The sequence below is a fragment of the Typopeltis vanoorti genome, chromosome 8 (genome assembly GCF_054136105.1).
Source record: "Typopeltis vanoorti isolate ZY-2024b chromosome 8, IOZ_Tvanoo_1.0, whole genome shotgun sequence".
Taxonomy (NCBI): domain Eukaryota; kingdom Metazoa; phylum Arthropoda; class Arachnida; order Uropygi; family Thelyphonidae; genus Typopeltis; species Typopeltis vanoorti.
In genome coordinates, this window is record NC_143556.1 from 111709254 (window position 1) to 111733226 (window position 23973).

General features: G+C 36.6%; 1 protein-coding gene across 4 annotated transcripts in view; it reads left to right on the forward strand.

The window, feature by feature from the left end:
• LOC150104286 (wings apart-like protein homolog) overlaps positions 1 to 23973 on the forward strand; it is a 401535-nt gene that overhangs the window by 159683 nt on the left and 217879 nt on the right. For 3 of the 4 annotated variants that reach the window (XM_090396894.1, XM_090396895.1, XM_090396896.1), the window contains exon 1: positions 5052 to 5679. The exons of the other annotated variant lie outside the window; for it this stretch is intronic. In XM_090396894.1, the coding sequence (XP_090253020.1) occupies positions 5230 to 5679 (450 nt within the window). In that variant the 5' untranslated portion in view covers positions 5052 to 5229. Of the gene's footprint in view, positions 1 to 5051; positions 5680 to 23973 lie in introns of those variants that run through there. 4 annotated transcript variants of the gene reach the window in all.

The following is a 23973-nucleotide window of genomic DNA, read 5'->3' on the forward strand; positions in this document are numbered from 1 at the left end:
ACGAAGAGCATTTAGTCTTCATATGGTAACACCCTTACCACAGTGTCTTCCATGCCGCTACACGGCTTCCTTTAGGCATGAACTGACAGGTAGAAGGTAGTCGATTTATGCATCTGCTGATCAGAAAGTATTCCATATGCATTACCATCAGGTTCGGTTCCGTATAGCATCTGACACTCTTAGTGAAGCAGAACTGCTTCAGTGCTGCTGCTGCTGTACTCTTGAATATGCAGTGATTCTGGATCTTTACATCATGTTTGGCATAATCTTTAAGTATATCCATCACACTGCATATTATAAAATTGGATTGCTGAAGCCCTTGCTCCAGGAACTAAACATAGCATCAGCCAGTTGCAAAAATGCAACTTGAAAGGTATATTCTAACCGTTCTATATCATGTATTATGAAATAGGTGCGTGATTCCATGGTTAGAGTATATGGTGGAAATAAACATCTTGAGAAGCAGGATTGATGTGACCGTGAAGGCTGTATATTGCGCATCGACTGGACCAATATAGGCCTAAGAGTAAGGTAGAATATACCATGAAGAGTTGTGGATGGAAACGCCAGAATAAAGTAATTAAAATTACTTTATTCTGGCGACCAGAATCGAACTGATAATGATCTTTCTTTTGGTGATTTAGCATTAAAGTAAATGGAATGCTGTCACCGTGCTTTGGGTATAATGAAATGGATTTTCATCAGTAATGGTAAGATTCATAAAATAAAAAAATACCTCCTCTATTGCTTTTTATTCCTCAAAATGAATGATCCTTTAGTCCTAGTTAACTTTTTCAAGACACTTGGTGGCAGCCAGACTTCATTCATCAGTCTTTGTTTATAGTGAGCTCAAGCTATAGGTGAACCAAGGCATTCTTGGGGAGGGGAAGAGAATCACAGACAACTTCTACCATCTCATAGCCATGAACGCTGACACTTGTTGCCTGTAATAGTTGCTATGGTCAGTTTTTCGAAATGGTGAGTTAAAATACGAGCAGTCTGTTAGTTAATCATGCTAGTGATTAACTAACTCAAGAACTAGACAGAAAAGGCCTAAAAGTCCTTTAGTTTTTGATTGGAATTGAACGTATAATTTGTGCTGCCATATCATAGCCCCTAATCCTAATATTATGTTATTGTCTGAAATAGTGTGGGTTCTACAGTCGATTTTCTTGAGGTAATGGAACGAAAACCTGAGTTCCGCCTGCTCGCGCCAGAGATCGACTAACTCAGGAACCGGTCGAAAAAAGATATAAAGAAAGTTTTTCTATTTGTCGACTAGAATCAAAATTGGAATGCTCTTTCTTCGAGCCGCACATGCTCAAGCACCGCTACTTCCAACTGGGCTACACAGGCTCCTTCTCCAGTAATGCTAGTAATCGAAAATTTAGGTGAGCTTATGCTTTCCAGACGTCCCGTATTTTATGTCGAATTTTGTTGTCCCGCATTGTACTTGTAGGGACAGCCTGTGTCCCGTATTTTAATGAAAAGATATAAATTATAAATATTATGTTAAGCAATTATAATTCTCAATATTCTTTTCGAATAATCCAACTTAAATTGATTTCTATGCCATAAAAACTGACAATTCGAGTAAATTAATTGTGTTTACAGCGGCGGCGGTCCTTTTCATTGGTTGCTTTTTATTTAGTATAAGCATTTCATCTATAATTTAGTAGAGATATATTGCATTTGTTTATTTTCAAATTGTTCTTATTTGAACATTGTTCGGTGCGGTATTGGTACAGTACGTGGATGTTATTTCAATAATTATTAAAAAAATCATATGTCGCTTTTTTTTTCAGTGTGCGATATTTGGTTAATATATAATTAAAGGTAAGTTAAATTTTGTTTCTTTCCTTAATCCCTTTACAATGCCAAAATCCAATCTTGTTAGAGAATGCTAAAATTAGTGCTAAATATAAGGTCTGAACTGCACCTAATTATTATAATGTTCCTACATTACGTCATTTAATAAAATTGTTTTAAGGTTCGGAGTTGGCTTTTTTTTTTTTTTTTTTTAACACCCATGTCCCGTATTTGATTTTCCAAAATCTGGCAACCCTAGGTGAGCTAAATGCAGTCTCTTAAGAAACCCCTCAAAAATCTTCGTGATTCCCATAAAGTTTGAAGTACTTCTTTCGATTATATCTACACTAGATTTTATTAGGAATTCAATGACAATTTCTAGTGCATTTATTTATGTATGTGAACTACAATGTTAATATATAGTTATTCTTAACTCTATTCCATTGGCGGCCGGTGAAAATTTTAAGTGGGGGTACTGCATATAAAAAAAAAAAAAAAAAAAAAACTTCTTTTTCCCTAATCAGTAACGAATTTATTAATAAATAAATTTACATATTAAAATTGCTTTATTAAAAATATTTCATCCTCACCACGAATAAACACCAATAATAAAGTTTCGTATCAATAGCAATGACAAGTGCAAATGAATATCGGCGTTAGATCGCAGTGCAGTTTCATCAAACAAAATTTAATTTTTTCATTTTTTCTTTGGGGATGCTGCAGTGTCGCAGTGCTTATGTAGGGGCCGCCGCTGCTCTGTTCACTTTCATGGGGTAAACATTACGTCACAGAGATAAGGAATACCGTATTTGTCAGCGTATAAGACGCACTTTTTTTCTTTGAAAATAGGTCTGAAAAACAGGGTGCGTCTTATACGCCGATACTCAGTTTTTTATTATTTTCATTTCTGGAAATTTTCTTTGTTCCGAGATACGCGATTTCTTTATTGCTTCCTTGCGGTGTGTGTGAGAGCATTCCAGTTATGTAGAGCAGTGTTTCTCAAACTTCAGACATCGGCGTTCATATGATTCGTGCACTATTAACAAAAGATCGTGCTACTAAATGACAAAGACAAGCCCACAGGTGAGTTGAAATGCTAATTCTCTTCAACCGAATTCCTTATATAATATCTGAAACACATTCACTATATAGTTCTTCGTTTTAGCACATTCACTCAAACAAAACCATATGTTGCACCGGCAACATATGGTTTTGCTTGAGTCATACAGCATTATCTGTGGGAGAGGGACATGCAATTCATTAGTTAGTGCCGTTTTTATCCCAGTTGTCTCTAATTGCACTGTTTATTGAGAAACATATTGCACAGCTTGCAGATGTCCTTATTCAGTGATACAATAGGAACGTTTTACGATCTCTAACTTCACGGATACATTAAATTTTATTCCATGCATTAATGATACATAGCCAAAAATTGCCACGGACCCCCTGAAGACTTTTCACGTTTCCCCGGGGGTGCGCGTACCACACTTTGAGAAACACTGATGTAGAGTTTAGTGGATGCGCATGCTCTGTCATCGACGATCACAGCTGCGTCCTGTTCGTTTAACCTTTCCAATTGTTGTCGCAGTTGTGAACGGTAACAAATTTCTGCCTTTAAATTTTCTCTAAATTTCTTGGCAAATTATGACCGAAAAACGTCGTCATTATTACAAGCTACGTGTGATTGCATATGCTAAAGAACATGGAAACTGGGCTGCAGAGAGAGGCATTTCGGACCTTACCCCCCAACTGAGAAAATGGTAAGAACTTGGCGGTATCAGGAAGAGGATTTTTAAACAAACAACTCACAGTAAACATAACCTACGAAGTGTGATTGCAAAATGGCCAGAACTTGAGGCAGAACTGAATACTTGGATTTTAGACCACAGAAAAGTGGGACTTTCAGTGTCTACAAAAATGATTATTCATCAAGTGAAAGCGATAGCCACTAACAGAGGGATCGCCAACTTTACTGGATCAACATCATGGTATTCAAGATTCATGAAGAGAAACCAGCTATGTATGGAGACTAAAACAAAAATATCACAAAAGATGCCAGCTGAATATCAAGAAAATATGATTAAATTTCATCGATTCGTCATTAACGCAAGGAAACGAGAAAATTTTGAACTTGACCATATAGGAAACATGGATGAGGTTCTGCTGACTTTGATGTGCCCTCAAACAAAACTGTAGATTCCATGGGTACTAAAAGTGTTACTATTAAAACTTCGGGGCACGAAAAAACTCACTACAAGGTTGTTTTATCCTGCTGTGCTGATGGACAAAATTGCCGCCACTGTTGATTTTTAAAAGGAAGATGTTACCCAAAGAAAAACTGCTTAAAGGAGTGTTCACGCAAAAGGCTGGATGGATGGAGGAGGAATGAAGTTATGGATAGATAAAATTTGGTTTAGGCGTCCTGGTGGACTGTTGAAGAAGTCTGCCATGTTATTATGGGATCAGTTTTGTTCTCATAGAACAGACGATGTTACATACAAGGAATTAAAAACTCAGCTGTAATTCCAGGAGGTCTAACTAGTCAGGCTTCAACCTTTAGATGTCTGTATTAATAAACCATTTGAGGGATTTATGAAGGAGAAGTGGAACAGCTGGATGCAGTCTTCAGATTTTGAGGTTACGCCATCAGGGAGCTGGAAGATGCCTAGCATTTCGCAAATTTGTCAGTGGGTCAAAGCTTCATGGGATGCTGTGAAAACTGAGACAGTGGTTAAATCATTTAAGAAGTGTGGAATTAGTAATGCACTGAATGGTACAGAGGACAATTTGTTGTATGAGAACTCAGATTCTGATTTAGAAGAGGTTTCAAGTGTCTCTTCATTTAGCTCTGGAGATGAATTTCTGGGTTTTGACGATTAAAAGGTGGGTACTCTTTCCTAGTTAGATTAGGTATTTGTTGAAAGTAGACCTACTTATTACTATATATTTGAAATACTGTAAATTCGTTATAATATTCAGTGATAAAGTTTTTTCCCTAAAAAATGTGTACAAAAAATGGGGTGCGTCCTATACGCCGGCATATACGGTATTTGTTGGTGTGTTTAAATTCGACCTTCACGACGAAATGATTTCAAGTATCTTATTGGCTAGTAACATGCAGAAAATTTATATAGCAGAAGTAGCGCCACTTAGGATATGCTTCATTACTGCTAAGAATTCTTAGCGGTCATTTGATGAACTACTAAATCTATTTCTAGTGGCTGTGACTGTTTGGTGGGAATTTAAGTAAACATTTTCAACGTGTTGTGGTTGTAGTCAAGTTGGCTTCATTAAGATGTCTTTCCGAATGAAAATTGACATAGGATTTTGTATGTAATGGGAGTAATTTATGAAACAGTGAACTTTTGTATTTCCTATTCAAGGAGTAAGGTTTAAAGTACAGCATATAATTTTAAAATTATGGAAATGCCACAAATTGTAAACATCGACACTGCAAGTGTCAGTGAGCATGTTTTTCCTGACAAGGCAGCCGTATCTCATCTGAACAGTACTGGAAATAGCATTATAAAAACGCTGTTTTCTCGTCGTGGGATTTTGTCACAAAAAGATTCGCCTACGAAAAGCAAAATTAGTAATTTTTCTGAATTATCCAAATGTGAAAGTGTTTTTTTAAGTCTTTTGCCATGCACCGTTAATAATGGGAATGCAGTAGCATTACAACAGATTGAACAAAAAGTTTCTTTAAGCCGAACTGATAGGTCAGACAAGTCGACGGAAGAATATTCCTGGGGAATATTTGAATATTCACTTAGTTTACGGGATAAACATTTCACCAAAGAAACAGAACATCCGAATATGAAAGCGGTTTGTTCTGATACAACAAAAAGGTTTCGAAGTCTCCAGGAAAAGGTTTGGTATCTAGTTGATGGCCAGTATTAATATATACATACAAACCTGCTTTACATAATACTTCAGTTAGTAAATAAAATACAATAAAAAGGTTCCAAAATATGTTTTTCTGGTTAATTAATAAGAGATTTATGTAATTGGTTTTGATCACTCAAGGTAAGTCAATTGCAGATTGTAATGTAATTTCATACTGCAAACTGGCATATTAAAATATAGTTCATATTGCAATTTTATATTTTTCGTTTAATGAACATAGGCCACACATTTTCAGTTTGTATTGAAACCAATAATCTTGGGTTTGCCTTCTGCCTTTTACAGTTCAATCATTTTTTTTTCTATTATTTTTTCCCCCTTTTACATTTCTCCACCAATGCTAGTATCCCAGGTATCTGTACTTTTGCTTATCTTCATATACATAAGAACTTTTCTCAATTTCTGTAATTTCACTCCATTTCTGTTTTTCATTTGACAAACCTGGTAGTGCTCAAATGACAAAAGCTTCAAAATCTTCTATGACTAGTGCCTTAAATGCTGATCTTCCTGTCCTTCTCCAGCCAGATGATAACTTAATGAACTATAATGCTACCAAAATGTCATATTTTTCATAAGAAAGACTTCCCTTTAATTTTGACAATACTCTGATCACTAGTTCAGATTTTTTTATTTTTTTATTTTATTTATTTATTTATTTATTTATTTTAATTTATGCAATGTATACACCACACCACTAGTCTTTCTTTCAGGTCACATTCTCTCCACCTTCTTATGGACATTGTGCCTTTTCTACAGTAGTTTCATGAGTGCTGCTCCGCTTGTACTGACCACCTTCATTACTTTCCTAAACATGCATGCAGCTGCTAGCCAACATTCATGCATCTTACTTTTTTTTTAATCCATTTACATCTGTTTTAAAATGGAATAGCTTTTCAGAAGCTGTTCAAGAAACAAATAAACAGGTTCCTTCTTTCTCCTTGACTATTTATCCACACACAGCACTTTTGTGTTATGAGTTTTGTATCCACTCTTATGTGATGAGATGAATATTATTGAAATGGTGGGGGGCTTTCTTGGTGATCACTCAGCAGAGAGAAATGTCAGGTTTACCAAACAGACTAGAAAATGTGCTAAAGTGCTACAGGTAACAGAAACGAAGTTCAAGTAGTATAAAATTGTGAAAAGTTTTTTGTAACCAGTATTCATGAGAAGTTATAGTAATTTGAAATGTTGCATTAGTGAATAGGGAATGCAAATAAAACGTGTGTGTATCCATATCCTCCATCAAAATGTAAATTCTACCATTCTGGTTGTAAACTGATTATACATTTAGTACCGTGTACTAAAAGTAAGCTGAGGGAGATAATCTGATAACCTTGCTCTAAAGCCTGGGTTCCCCCCCTAGCGACCCCCCCAGAAAACAAAGTGTTTTCTGAGGGGGTCATTGTGGTTATTTTTATTGGAAATTTCACCACGAAGGTTTTCAACACTTATTTATTTCCATGTGGCATTTCTATCCAAGCTACGAAACTTGTGTTGAAAAGTAATTCTTGGAAACATTGCCATGTTTGAAAAACTCTGCAGTGTAGTAGAGGAATCTTAAAGTGAACTGCATGGGAATCTGGAGGAGGAGGAGATTATTGGGCACCTTGAATCTCTTAAAAAGGAATTTCAGCAGTACTTCCCTGAGCTTACAGAAGAAGCTGCACTGGTACAAAACCCATTCTCTGCTTCCCTGAATGTAGCCAGCATTTCTGATGAAGTATAGGATAAATTCTTGGATCTGCAGAATGATTCCTTGCCACATAATTTGTTTTATGAAAAATTGCTGACTCAGTTCTGGTGTACCATGCATGTCATATACAATTGCTACCATGCCTGCCTCTCAAGTTTTACTTTCGTTTGCCTCCACATATCTCTACAAGAGAAGATTTTCAGTGCTGCTTCATATCAAAACAAAGGCAAGAAACAAACTGGATGTCGACGAAGACACGAGGTTGGCTTTAAAAAACACTCAGCCGGGAATTTTGAATCTGATTCCCAGATGTAAGTACAACTATCGCATTAAATGTTAAATGAATTAAATATTAGGTTAGAATTATATTCTGAAAAAGCTATTTTTAATGCGTTTTCTTTTACCCTATTAAAAATGCCTATCATTTTTAATAGGGTAAAAGTTTTTTTAGCTGATAGTCTAGAGACTATAACCAAAAAAAAACAAAAATAAATAAAGATCAGTTAACACTTTTTCTTCCTTTACAGAGAGTAGACAAGGCTGTTTTAGTCCTGTCTAAATGTTGGAGAGTGGTCAGTTAAATTTTCTCAGCCAATTCCAACATCCAATAAACAGAGTGGTGGTCTCACAGTGACAAATCATCTGCTGTTTGAAATGTGCATGCTACAGTTATGCAGAGTTGGAGAGAATTATCAAATATAAAGCTAAGTACCTTCAGAAAGTTTTAAATAGACTTAGATAGGACGGATGCATGAGATTGCCATTTCTAGGTATGGAACTGGTACAATGTAAGGGTGGAATTGTGCTACTGTAGGGCATGGTTAGATATGGTTGGAATTATAGCTGAAACATGCAAGTGCATTTCCACTGCATCACAATCTGAAGTATACATAGAAAAAATGCATAATGTGTGCATCTCATCTTTTATATCACTTGAAAGTCAGATGATTGTGTAACAGTAATGACATGTTTGGTATGATGAAAAATATGATTAAAGACAAAGGAGGACACAATATGTAGTGTGCAGAATGATAAGGTTCTCTGAAGAGATGACGCATTTCAAATGACTGTGCGAATATACTGAAATGTCATTCAATTTCCTGATATGTACCCTCAAAGAGTGTACAGAATACTATGACAATTAAATTTATATCACCGGTTTCCTGTCACCAAGTTTCCCCCAGTTAGTGTACCACTTGTCAGCACTCCAGTATTGTAAGATCTTATATTTCCAGGACATGTTTGACTCCATCAACGAACTTAGATCATGGTCTTTCTCTGGTTCTTTTTCTGCCATCTTGGCATCAAACACCCATTCTAACATTCACTTACCCATTCTGTGGAAGTGACCATCCCGCTTTAGATGAGCTCTACATGGACGTTTTTGAATGTTAACAATGGCAAGTTCCTCCCTAATATCTTTATTAATATTATTTTACTATTGATGTCATCTGTTCAGTCTTCTGTTTCCTCACAACTCTCATATTACTAGTCTTTAACTCTTATTTCTAAACCGCCTCTCAGATCCATAAATTATGAGGGTAGTCTGAAAAGTTCTTGGCCTAACAATGGAAAAACAAATTTATAATTTCAAAATTATTTTTATTTTTCAACATAATCTCCCTTAAGACTAATATATTTATTCCCACAATGCTCCAGTACCTGTAGTGGTTCTCGGTAAGATCTGCAAAATGTCCCTCTACAGCTGCAATCGCCTCTTGATTCAAAGAAAAACGCTGACCAGCGAGGAAGAGTTTTAGTTTTGGGACGAGATAGAAGTCATAGGGAGCCAAATCTGGGGAATAGGGTGGATGTTCCAACAATTCATAGTGCAGATCCCTTAATTTTCCAATTGCCAAAACACTTTTGTCAGCAGGTGCATTGTTCTGATGAAAGATCATTTCTTTTCTTCTGTAAACTGGGTCTTTTCTCACTAATTTTTTCGTCTTGTCTAGTTAAAAGATCGTAATAATATTATTTGGTTATTGTTTTACCCTTTTCAAGATAATTAATAAACAAAATGCCTTTAGCATTCCGAAACACCGATGCCATGACCTTTCCTGCTGATGGAACCAAATTTATCTTCTTTGGTGCTGAACAACCGGCTTCTGTCCACTGTTTGGATTATGGTGTTATGGTGAATCTAAGTCTCATCCATAGTAATAAGTCGATGCACAAAATCAATTTTATTCTTGTTAAAATGCTCCAAGCACTGTTCACAGATTTTTATGTGAGTACATTTTTGATCTGCTGTGAGCAAGCCTAGCACCCATCTTGCACAAAGCTTTTTTCATTAGCAATTCTTCATGCAAAACATATTCTGCACATTCTTTTTAAATGCATATAGTCTCAGCAATTTCACATACCTTGACTCGCCGGTCATCCAATACTATATCATGCACTTGATCAATGATTTCTGGTGTTACGCTTTTTGGACGTCCTTCATGTGAATCATCTTCAAGGCTGGTACAGCCATGTTTAAACTCAGCAGGCCATTTCGTAATTGTTGAAACGAAGGAGAAGAGTGCCTATAAACTTTTATGAATTTCTTTTGGCGTTAAATCTTCTTTTACAAAGAATTTTATAACCGCACGATACTCAATTTTATCCATTTCAAGGGATACAGACAACACTTTTGCTTCAGATAGCTGTATAAAACAAACTACTTGATAGAATGACTTGCAATTTCTCATGGATATTTATGACAGATGTGTACCAATTTGGAAAAAAAAATTGTGCCGATAGTGTTGCCGTCTATGGTTGAGGCTGAGAACTTTTCAGACCACACTCGTAAAATTGGTTTGAACACTCTTAAATTGTTAGTTTAGTGTTTTGGTTAATTTCTCATATTCTGTATGCATTTAGTCATCTGGCTCTCAACCATATTAGCTTTGCCGATTCTGTTGTCTGTATCCATATTTAATTTGCAATCTTCATTAAAATTCTGCCAAAATAACAAATCTTTCAGTTCTATAGGTTCTCCATTCAGAATATATTTGAATTTTCAATTTTTCTGCTTATTGTCATCGTTTTGGTCTTTTTTATTGCTAATTTTCATGCAAATTTTTGTTATTCAGTTAATAATCTCGCTTGAAAAGCCACACTTGGTCTTGATGTGCGTAGATTTGATCACCTTCTTTTGGGAAAATGAATAAACTTACCAGGGAGTTGTGAGACATAATAAAGCAATATTAGCTCTGAGGACATGAGTAGAGAATGTATCTTCCAAGGGTTTCTTTATTTTTCTCCTCCCCCTATGGAACATAACTGAGAATGCATTGTTAGTTAGTTTTGATCATCATCTGGCCATCATTTGAGCAACATCATTTGATCAAGCTGGCCAGGTTGGCTGAGTGGTTAGCGTAATCCCACCATGGGCATGGATGTTTGTGATTGTCTGTGAAAATACTACTGGTGTTGGTCGGTGGTAGACTATTGGTGTTGATGATGAATGTAGTTGCAGTTGGTGAAGACAGAGAGCTGTAGAATAGGTGCCCTCTCTCAATGAGTCTTTGGACTCCATGGAAGTGTTATGTAATAATAATATATTCTATTAATTGTAGTCTCCAGTTTTGTCATACCATTTTGATCTTCTAAAAAGTATTATTAACTGCATTAACCAACCTAGATCGTTTGCTGATGTTTTTCTTGTCATCCTGACCTATCAAACTACTGTTTTGCTTAGTTGTATAAATACCCCCCCCCCTGCATTTCTTGCAACTATTGTGAATATTATTTCAGAATTACCTCGGGCATTGTGGAGAGACTGAGCATTTCTCAAGAATACAGCTTTAAAACAGTCATTCCATAGACTGGAATATAATATATGATTATGCCACTTGATAGCATGCTATACCGAACATAATTTGTAAGGAGGTTTCCATGTCAGCTAGCACATCTTGCTGCTATTATGCTGCCAGCTGATGTGCCTGGGGGGAGGAGTCAGTAGTGGAATGTGTGTGTGTGTGGGGGGGGGGGACAATGCTGAGCCTGTGATTTTCAGAGGGTAGAATTCTCTAAGTGTACTGCTTAGTAAAAAATCCACTGTATCTCTCTCTCCCAGTTTCAGCTTAAGTAAAAACAAGAAATATGAAAACTCAAGTAAAGAGAAATAATTTTATGCAGCCAAATGCAGAGTCTCCCAAGGTCTTAAAGATTCACTTCACTAATATATATGGTTTCAGCTTCAGTGATGATTGTTTCCACCTCCACTCTGCAACATGTACATTTTCCTAATTTAAACTTAAATTTCAGCTTCTTCAAGCAGTACTCATCTCAGTTTTCCCAGTTATACATATCACATATCAAAAAGTTTTCAATTCGCAATCTCCATTTTTTTTGCTAAAAGTTTCACTGCTCCTTTCAAATTGATATGTTGTCCCCATTGTTCTCTTAATTAATGCCATCTAAGGTTCTTTTTTTATATTTCCTTTCTTTAAATGTTGGTTTTCTTCATTCCATGACATGAGGAACTTTATCTGGTCTCTTTCGACAAAAGATGAGTTAGCCAGTCTCATACGAAAGTAGGTTTTTTTTTTTCACATGGAAACTTGGGTTTTTCCTCCACCGGAACAGGCAAACTGGCCCTGTGAACACACATGGATTACAATCAGGAATACTTAAAAGGTCCCTCCCAGCCATAGGCCTGATTTGTCAGCTATGCTGGTACTGAGCCTGGATAAAATGGCAGGGGGAGATTGAGATGGTGTCATACCTCCCCATAAGTGGCTCACGATTGTTTTATTATCATACAAAATAAAAATCAATAAGGGTCATCATAAGAATGCTAAGTGGGATGTGCTTTCATAAGAATGTTAAGCGTGATCTTCATGACTTCTGCCTCATTTTGATTGGATTATTATTCTCAGTCTTCTGATGTAAACATTTGCTCTGAATACATTGCTTAAGCAATTCTTATTGGTATGGAAAAGTTTATTCTCTATTCAGCTTTAAACTTTCATCCTTTATCTAAACCTTGGTTCTTCAAAAAGTGTGCCAAGGATATACAAAAGAAGAACTAGGCATATTTCTATTGGCTTTCATCGAAATCCCCATCTTTCCTGTTTTATACTAAAGCCCAGAATGGCTGAAAGTAAACTATCAGGATATTTAAAACTGATTTTGAAATAGCTAAGCACACGAAGCTTGTATCATGTCCAAATGGTAGTCATAAGCAGATATAGTATGTTCACTAGTTATTCAATACTCTGTTCTCAGTTTCCAGACTCACAGAACAAATATTCCTTAATTTTCATTCATTTCTTTTGCTGCTTTCTTTCAGAGCTGTCTTACTTATATATTTCCTAAGGAGTACAATCTTCAAATCCGGTGTTAATAGATTTCTTCCTTTACCTTACCTTTCCTTTCTCTCTATTTACATACTAATGAATTACAGGTTGAACAACTGCCTGTGGATGAAATTACCATAAAAAAAAAAAACTGCCATTAATGCTTTCTGTGAAACTTTCTCCTCCAGAATCTAGTCTGAGGAAAATTGGGATGGGGGGGGTCTAATTGGAATCAGTCAGAATTTGCTTGGCTCTCAGATCCATAAGTTACAGTTAGTTTAAACACTGTCTTCTGTACAACTAGCTTAATACTTTGACTAATTTCACTCTTATTTCATATAAATTTATTCATCTCACTCCCCTCCCTCCCATGTAAGCTTTTCTACTAAGACAATTGATGTGAAGTCATTAGCTTCTATATACAAGTAGCCCAGTTGTGAAGATACTTCATGTGCAAACATTGTTTGCTTACACTTGGATAAAGGATTAAACCAAGAATATAATTTATTGGCATCTTTAATTTATATTTCATAAGCTTTGTTTATTGTTATGTTTTCAAATTTAATTCCATTGTCACTAAAAATTGTGTCTAAATAACTGAAATACTCTATTTGTTCTATAGGTTCTACATGAAGAACGTAGTTTATGATATTATCAGGGAACCTCTGAGTCAAAACTTGTGGTATTCTTACTGTCACACATAAAGCTCATTGAATTTCATCTTTAACATATTGACTATTTTCTGCACTCGCGATCATCATCAGGTGGTGCATTTTACTAACCAGCTTCTCTCCATACAAAGATGATGTTCCTTTTCCTTGCTTGTACCATCCTTGTACAGCTTTTAGGGATGGCCTTTTGCTCTGTCCACTTTCTGCTATTCATGAGACTCTTCAAATGGAATTCCCCTCTGCATTCATAGTTCACATTCTATAGACCAGAAATCATCTTAATCATCTCTAGACTCTTGTTAACACATGCTCATTCACACGAAAACAAGATGACCAAATCTGCACATAATAATCCCTTTTTGGCTTGATCAAGGCTTATTCAGTGGAACCATAACCTCTTTACTACTATATATATATATCAGGATCCTTTCATCATTGCCATTATTCTGTGTGATTTTTTAACACTTGCAATGTGACTCCCTAAACTTCAGGTCCCTTTCCACTACCACTCTAAGATCTCTCATCCTTTTAGCTTCCTTCAAAAGTCCCACGGTTGTGCACTTTGCATTCTGTCTTTTCCTATCACATTTTACAATCTTATACTTTGTATCAATGAATGGGTAGTTCCATTTACTTGCCCACTCATACAGTCTGTTCAGATGTAAGTTCACTGCGTTTGCTCTACTCCTCATTGTTCTCTCTGACTTTGCATCATCTGCAACCAGCTGTATGCTTTCAGTTAAACATGTCCCTATATCTTTAGCATAAAATGAAACAATAATGGCCTCTTAACAGACTCCCATGACACACTAATAGTAACTTTTCTCTTTTTTAGGATATTGCTTTCCCTTATAGACTGCTTTCTGATACCAATCTGAGAGTCAGTCACCTATCCAGCTCACTAATCTGTTGAGTGGCAATCTAAGCATACCACATGCATATGCATCTCTCTTGTCCAGTATTGTTTGTTATCTTGTTAGTATGTAGTAAATTGGTAAAACACAACCTCCCTTTAACAAACCCATGTTTACTCTTACAGAGACACTGCTTTTATCTACTCAGTTCTGTATTCTACAACTTGCCAACTTCTCCAACATCTTAATCACAGCGCTAGACACAGACTATCTTGTAAATTTGTGGCCTCAGTCTTATCACTGCCTTTATGAAATACAGTTTTATGCACTTTCCATTCTTTTGGGACTTGCAAGGCTTGTTAAACAGATACACCAAGGATGCTGTAAACTCCCAGCATTTCCTTAAGATATGCAGCAATGTCAAGTCCTACTGCTTTATTTATGTCAAGTTTATTTTATTCTTCCATCTTCTTCCATTTTCTCTCTCTACTCTCAGCATTTCATATCACACTTGTGAAGAGGAAATTTGTTTAATATTTGCTGATTGAATACCTCAATTTTAACCATTTGCAGCAGTTACCAATATCTGTCATTCTCATCCATTAACATTGACTTACCATAATTATTCTATTCTTCTACTTGCTGTGTATCGAAAGAGCTCTCTAGGATTTATTTTGCTTGGCCAGATTGGCTAATTTCTGCTCATTCTACATTTGCTGTCTTCTAGTCAATTGAGTCACCTTCCTGGCCTGCTTTTTATACTTCTCATGCAACTAATTACCATTATTCATCTTGTGCTTCTTCTGCAGTGCCTCCTTCCAGATTGCATGTTTGATTATTTTGGCTTGAACCGATGACAGGTTCGAAGTATTGTATGAGGGAGGATGTGAAAGAGTTACTGGAAGAAACAAAAAAGAAGACTGAGAGGGTGAAGTTGTTGCCATACTATGATATTGGCAAACATTAGGAGGGTGATGATAGCTAAGGAATCAATGTTCAGGTTGTATAGAAGGAATGATGTAGAGTTTGTGGTCCTGTTGCCTGAGTTTGATGGATGGAAATATTTGTACAGTGTTGATGGACTGCACTTAAATAGATTTGGAGTTGGCTGTCTAGAGAGAGCTTTGTTCACTGAGAGCATGGAAATGCAAAGTCAAGAAAACTAAAGAAATTAGGGCAGTTGCAGACAAATGTGTGAAGGCATCCATGAAGTGAATGAATGTGTTTGAGAATGGACAAAAAAAATGGAGAATCTAATCTCTCAGGCAACAGTATCGAATGAAGTAGTCAAGTCAAGACGTAAAGGTGGTTGAGAACCTATTGTATAATTGTAATATCGTAAATGAGACCTTATAGGTTCTATATACTAACGCTAGAAGTCCTATTGGCATTGGTTAGTGCAACCTTGCAAAAAGTTATAGGCATTAGTGAGACTTGGCTAACAGCAGATGACATAGTTCCAGAAATAGGATGTGATAGGTTTAGCATTTTCAGGTAGGATAGAGTATACAGGACAAGGGATGGGGTAGTGCTGATGATAGCAAATGAATTGCAGCCGATGAAAGTAGGAGTTATTTGGGCAGATGGCAGTTCTTTTGAGTCAATCTACTGTGAGATTAAGGCCAATAGCACAAAACATAAAGTTGGCTACTGCCATAGACTAGGGCTGTCACAGATGATGTGGAAGACATGCATCAGCAGATTAATCCAAGTGCAAGTCAAGTAATCACTATGGGCCTTCAACTTTAGAGATACAGATTGGATGGACGAAAGAACACATGGTAGAAAGGAAAGGAATTTATACAGCCACCAAAAGATAATTACTCGAAGCAGAATGTGATGGAGGTGACATGGGGTATGAGAGTTTGGATCAGAAGACCAGGCATCATAGTATAACATCATAGCATATCATAGCATAACAATCTGCAAAGGAAGAATGTTCACGATGCATAGGGGGGGATAGTCGAGGGGTATCTAGAGGAAGCAATATCACAAGGGTATGGGCAGGGCCTCTGAGAAGAATTATATCAGGGGTACAAAGTTTATTTTGGGCCCCTTACCTTCTCCATTGGTCATTCTGTTTTTATTGCTCTGGGGGGCCCCCCCTTTTTTTTGACCCTGAGCCCAGGTAAAATGTGCCCCCCCCTACACTGCCTTCTCACAGGCCCTACATAGGAGTTAGATGGATGAATAGTAGTATTAATCATGAGCTGCAAAAAAAAAAAAAAAAAAAAAAAAAAAATGTTGTGTGTGTGTGTGTGTGTGGGGGGTACATCTTACCTGGGCTCAGGGTCAAAAAGACACAAAAAATTGTTGTCTGACAGAGACAGACAACGATTTTGTATGTTACCTCTCTACCACCTACTCATTAAATTCTGTACCACCTACCCATTAAATTTATCCTTTCATAGTTATTGTTCTTTGTTGATAGTTTATTTTTCACTTGGTTAGACTATAATAAATTTAGTTTAATCCTTTATCCAAGTGTGAGCAAACAAAGTTTGCGCCTGAAAGAATCTTCAGGACTGGGGTAAGGTGGTACAACACCAGGCAACTCGTTGCAAAGGTGGAGCAAGACTCCACCTTTGCAACGAGACTCGCAACACTCCTATCTCAATATCTCCCATAATGCAAAACACATCTCCTTGCGGATATGTATAATGTTATGCATTAAGGAGAGGGCCACTACCCAGACTAGTTTTGACCTTTATTGAGGTCTCTTCAGTGGGAGCCAGGCCCGAATGGAGATACCAGGCAAAAGCATTAGCAAGGTCATCTCTACCTATAGGAGTTGCCAAACATTATACATATCTGCAAGGAGATGTGTTTTGCATTATGGGAGATACTGAGATAGGAGTGTTGTGAGCTTGCTCCACCTTTGCAACGAGTTGCCCGGTGTTGGTTACCACCTTACCCCAGTCCTGAAGATACTTTCAGGTGCATACTTTGTTTGCTCACACTTGGATAAAGGATTAAACTAAATTTATTATAGTCTAACCAAGTGAAAAATAAACTTTCAACATCTTTCTCTAAATCCAGAGTAATTTAATAAAAAGGTGGCACACCGTTTGGCAACTCCAGTAGGTAGAGATGACCTTGCTTCTGCTTGGTATCTCCACTCGGGCCTGGCTCCCACTGAAGAGACCTCAATAAAGGTCGAAACTAGTCTGGGTAGTGGCCCTCCCATTAATGCATAACATTATACATATCCACAAGCAGATGTGTTTTGCATTATGGGAGATACTGAGATAGGAGTGTTGTGAGTTTGCTCCACCTTTGGAACGAGTTGCCCGGTTGTACCACCTTACCCCAGTCCTGAAGATTCTTTCAGGTGCAAACTTTGTTTGCTCACACTTGGATAAAGGATTAAACTAAATTTATTATAGTCATTCTTCTTCTTACTTGCCACCTAATGAAAGGCAAATAGCTAACTTATGAATACAAGGATCAGGCAAGAAAAGTTATATTATTATGTGACACCTCCAGGGAGTCCAAAGACTCATCAAGGGAAAGTGTGCCAACAACATCGAATGAACCCCTTCCAACTACTAACTACACTCAAACTTGCTTAACTTTTTGTTAGCCATTAGTAGCAGAGGCTCTACCAATCGACAAACCTTTGCTATTACCAGCAGGGTAATTAAGGCAAAATCAGATTATGAGAAGAAATTAGCCCAGGAGGCAAAAAGAAATCCCAAAAATTTTTTTTTTATTAGGTGGCAAGTAGAACGAAGAATGACCATGGAAGGATAAATTTAATGAGTAGGTGGTAGAGAGGTGACAGAAACAGACAAAATTTGTTGATCTACTGAATGATGGCCACTTTGCAAGGGTATATCATCCAAGTGAAGATTTCTATATCACCATCAGTCACCTGTCAACTTCAGGTGACCAGTGTGAGAACAGAAGTTGATGAATTGGAGGTACTTAGGATACTGCAGAATCTGAATGGAAATATAGCTGTGGGATTGGATAGGATATCAGCTTGCACTTTAAGAGAATTTGCAGGGGAACTGACGATGCCTTTGATTATGCTGTTAATTCATCATATAGCTGTGCTATATTCATGATGATTTCCTTTACATGCATAGCATAGATAATCATGATAGAAACACTTCTAGCATACTTCAACAACTCGTACCCTATATGTGTTTTACCATAGACAGAAAACTGTTGTTTGCCTTTCCTTGACACTCTAGTTGTTCATCTACCCAATGGATCCATATCCTTTACTGTCTGTGGGAAACTTATCAACCTCACTTGGTGCATATATCACTTTTCCTCTCCTATCCCTCCCAACAGCATGGCATTATTAAGACTCAGAACTGTCTGTTCGTCATTGATTCCACTGAAGTGCAATCAATGAAACTTGAGTTGGTCTTTCCTGTAAATCCACTCCCACCCCCCAAACATCACAGAAAATTCCATTGTTGTCACCTCAGAAAAAATGGCATGCGTTCTTAAAAGATATAACAAACCAAAAATTAGCTAACCCGATTTGCTTATCAACAGACCCTCTCCATTTACATTTATAACAGTAGGAAATCTCCATCATCAAATTCCTGCCATGCATGAGGGTTGTTTGTAAAGTTTGGTAAAAAAAAAAATAAGTTAAACACATTTTTTTTTGGAAAAAATCACCTTCATTTCTCAAAATAGTCTCTGTCGAGGTCTACACATTTCGTCCAGTGAGTTTCCAATTTTTGATCCCATCTAAAAAGTAGGATTTGTCAAATTGTGCAAAATAGTCATTGACAGCCTTGATGACATTGTCATTCGAAGAAATTTTTTTCCCACCGAGCCAGATTTTTAAGTTTGGGAACAAGAAGTAGTCACATGGGGCCAACTCCAGAGAATACAGTGGATGTGGAACCAATTTGAACCTCAATTCATGCAGTTTTGCCATTGTGATGACTAATGTGTGGGACGGTGCACTGTCTTGATGAAAGAGCACTTTTTTGTGTGCCAGTCTTAGCCATTTTTTTTCAGTTCTTCTTTTAAACGGTCCAACAATGACACATTATAGACTATTGTTATTGTCTTACTCTTTTCCAAATAGTCTCTCATGATAATTTCTTGGGAATCCCAAAAAACAGTTGCCATCACCTTCCCAGCTGACAAAATGGTCTTTGCTTTTTTCAGTGCTCTTTCACCTGGCATTGTTCACTGTTTTGACTGCTGCTTGGACTCAGGTGTGTAGTGGTGGATCCAAGTTTCATCTACTGTCACGAATTAAATCAAAAAATCCTGATAATTGTGATTAAACATCACCAAACACTGCATTAGAATGTCTTTTAGCATGCTTTTTTGATCAACAGCCAACAATTGCACGCACAACTTTTTCATGTGCAATTTTTTGTGCAGGATATTATACACCCATTCAGTTGAGATGCCTAAAATCTCAGAAATCGCACTCACTTTTACTCAGCGGTCTTCTTTAACGATATCATGGATTTTGTTGATCATTTCCTTCGTAGTGACCTCAGTCATGCATCCAGAGCATGCTTCATCTTCAATGGACTTATGACCACATTTTAACTCATTTATCCAAAAATAAATGGTCTTTAATGGTGGCACAGAGTCCCCATGAATTGCGTCTAACTCGGCTTTGATCTGAGCAGCCATCCACTTCTTCAATCAAAAGTGTTTTATCACTGCACGGAACTCGTTTTTTTCTATTTTTATGAAAAATGCGAACACGGTTATTTTAATTTTTTTTTTTAATGTTTTTAAATGTTTGCTAAATGATTTTAAGATTTTAAATGTTTGTCAAACAAGAACTACGCGAGAACCACACGTCTGCATAAAGCAAAGAGCTGACATTAACATCTCCAATTTTGATATCTGGTTTAATACTGCTTTCCTTCGTAATGTGATCCATATAGATAATGAATAACAGAGGGGATAATGTACATCCTTGGCTGACACTAGATTTAACATTAAACCATCTTCCTGTACTTTTTTCAATTCTAACTGCTGACTTACAACTCAAATAAAGACTAATATTGCTTGATATAATGCCCCATTGACACCATATAACTGTAGAGTGTTGAATAGCTTCTCTCTTGGCACCTTGTCATGTGCCTTTTCAGATCTACAAAACTTAAATACAGATCTTTGTTATATTCCCATGACTTCTCATCTATTTGTAGTAAAGTGAAAATCTGATCCTGACAACTCTGTAATTCTCACATTCAGTTTTATTTCCCTTTTTATATATGGATACTATTGAGAGCTCTACTCCAATCATCCAGAATTCAATGGTTGGTGATGTCGTCAACAAATGGAAACATTATGGCATCACTAGTGCAGGAAAATGCCCAGGGCTGCTGCTGAAAATGACTGTCAGGAACAGGAGGGTGTTAAAATGGGTGGCATGCAAATACACCATCTGTGATGAGTGCCAGTAATGTCCTGGTGAGCACTAAAACTGTAAGAAAAATCTATTTGCTGGTGCAAAGAGCATGTGAACTGAATTGACCAGTGGAAAATGGTACTCTGGAGCAATGAATCAAGGTTTACCTGTTTATAGTCTGATGGCAGGGTGTGGAGGCAGTCTGGTGAATGGTTGTTACCACAGGTGTTGTACATACAGTGAAGTTTGGTGGTGGAAGAGATGTTTGGAGTGGGACCACTGGTCATTGTCCGTGGTTCCATGAAGGCAGCTCAGTACTTTGATATTCTGGATAATCAGGTTCAGCCCACACTGTATAGTTTTTATGGAATGGACCCATGTTACTAACAAGATGCCAATACCCATGCCACAAAGCTGCAGTTGTTATGCAATGGTATGAAGAGATGGGTGTTAAACGACTGCCTAGGCCTGCGTGAGTCCTGACCTCAACCCCATTGAACACGTATGGGACAAATTGGAGTGGCGATTGAGGTCTAGAGCAGCACATCCTTGATCTGTTTCTGAACTCAGTGCTGCTTTGATGGAGCAATTTCACCTGATATCTGCTGCTCATTGACCATACTTGATTTGAATTATATTCAGTGTGGGAAATATATAATAATATAAAGATTTGAATCTGAGAGACTGTTTTTGGAATCTGCTACATCTCTATAACATTTGCTATGTTAAATAAACATGAATTCTTCACACTAAAACTGTAAGAATGTTATTATGACACTGTCATTACACCAATCAGGACCTTTTTTTTTACCAAACTTATAAGCATGCCAACTAGAACTGTAGAGAACAGAATCAGTCTGTTTGTATTTCTGTATGACTGCATATAAATGCATATTCTTATTTTATGCCTGTGAAGATGATATGAAGATGCACTGGTGACTAAGGTGGAATATTGGTTTAAGATTGCTGTGTGGTTCAGTGGAAGTGGCATTTGCATCTGTGTTAGGCCACCTGAAGTATAGAATTATGTTCAAGTCTAGTCACTGACTAGAGGAACTTTTTCTAAGCCTTTCTTCAGCCAGCTCCTGAATTAGTTGATCTCGGCACTGGCAAGCAGTTTTTTCCTCCCAGAAACTCAGTTTTTTTTTTTTGCCCCATAAACTGAAGAAAATTGAACTAAAGAAATAGAACCCACACTATTTCAGACAATAACATATCCTGTTAATGTTAGGGACTATGAGGTAGCAGCACTTGTTTGCTAGTCTCGTCTTCAGTTGCCACTTATGATTAGTGATAGTCTTGGGCCAGCCTTCTCTGATTGGCTACTAGTGAAGATTGAACTGCCCACTCACTGTTCTCTAAAAGTTGCATAGGACTAAAATGCTTTTGCCTATTCTCTATGAGGGAATAAAATTCATTAGCTGATTTTTTTAAAATTAAATTTATTATTATAGGTGTTTTTTTTTTAATTCCATTAGGTAGGATTTAAAAGAATTGAATGTATCTAGAATGGTGAAAAACATGTTTTCTATTCTCCAGTAGTTTATCTTTTAAATACTGATTTTTAAAAAGGGAAACCAATAAAGCATTTTCATAAGAAAAAGAGACTGCAAAATGTTTTTCAAAGACAATACAATATGATTTCTTTTAAAATGTATTAGTGATTAAGAATAAACTTTTGTATAAACTGGAAATAAGTAATTTACTAGCTAAAATTATATTACTTATTTACATCTAACATTTCGCTAGCTTAAGGTAGCATTGTCAAAGGCAATTTAACATTACACACTCAGTGAAGACACAAATCAAAATGACCTGGATAGAAAGGACAGGAAAATCCTCACCAAATTCCTTAAAAAGAACAATAAATATCCCTCCCCTCAAAACCAGACTATATGTACATTATCTTTACCAGACATCAGTGGTTCTCAACCCTATGCCTATGCATAGGGTTGAGAACCACTATGCCTATGGGCATTTTTGCACCTTCAGAGCTATTTGTATGTGTGCGATAAGGAAAAAATAAAATTAAAACCTGGAAGATATAAGTCTTCTCCTAGTAATAATATTTATTAAAATCATAAAAATGTTAACATTTATGTTATATTACAAACATTTTCTAATTCCTCTATCTTTGAGTGCAAGTGTTACCAGTGCCAGTTTTGTGTGTATGTTTTATGTATTTAGTCTACTGGTGCATTTGAGGGATGTGTCAGCATGCTTTGACCATACATTGTTTTCTTGTGTTTAAAAATTTTGCTCCAAAACGACTAATCAAAATAAAAAATAACAAACTTATAAATTCAACAATTGGGAAGAAGACTATTGTTTTATCCAGAGTAAAGAGAAATGTTTTTGCTTATTGTGTGATGGTTTAATTTAGCATAATTAATGTTACATGTGTATTTATCCTACATTAATAGTTAATTAATTTGTTAATTGTTATCTGATAAGCAAGTATAAATTTTCATAGAAAAAAATATTGGTGCCTGCCACTTTCTTCCCAATCTCAAATGTGCCCGCGACCATGACTGGGTTGAGACTTCCTACCCCACTTCAAAGTCACAACAGATAAACTGGATTCTGTCCTGAAACAACATGGAATCAGAACAATGCACAAACCTCTAAATAAAATATCCACCTCCCTAAAATAAATCAAGGATTTGTCTTAAGGAGATGGAGGTGGACCCCTCCCCTGCCTTCCTGAGTATCTACAGCATCCTATGCCAGTGTGGAACTCAGTATTTTGGACAGACGGATGAACTACTTTGGTCAGGAAAAAATAAGATAAAAAAATACATCTGGAATTCAGAACCAAAAAAAAAAAAAAAAAAAGCAGACTATCTCAACATGCCTTAGAGAAAGACCACTTAGAAAGCCAGGTTACTTCACAAATCCCAGTTTAAATCAGAGAAACTGTTCCCCAAAGCACATTTTTCATGAAGAATGCCACTGTTGCCCTCCTTGCATGTGACTGTTCTTGTTATCCAGGTCATTTTGGTTTGTGTTCTCACTGAGTATGTAGTGTTAAATTACCTTTTAATAATGCCAGTTTAAGCTAGCGAAACATGAGCTATAAATAAGTAATTTTAGCTAGTAAATTATTTATATTCCAGTTTCTACATAGTTTTCTGTTCCAGAAACTTCAACATTATTCATATTGAAGTTTCTGGAACAGAATGACATGAATTATTTAGAAGGCAACAGCTGCAGAAATTTAAACATGGAAATTTTGTATAAACATTCACTCTCATTTTTTGTTTCCAACTTATTCCTAATTTTCTAAACTACTTAGTTGAATATATATTTCTTCCTTTCGAGGAATGCCTGTAACCTCTAGTAAGCATGTCCCCAGGTGGCACATGGAGAATGCCTCCCAGAAATGGGTGGTGGGAGG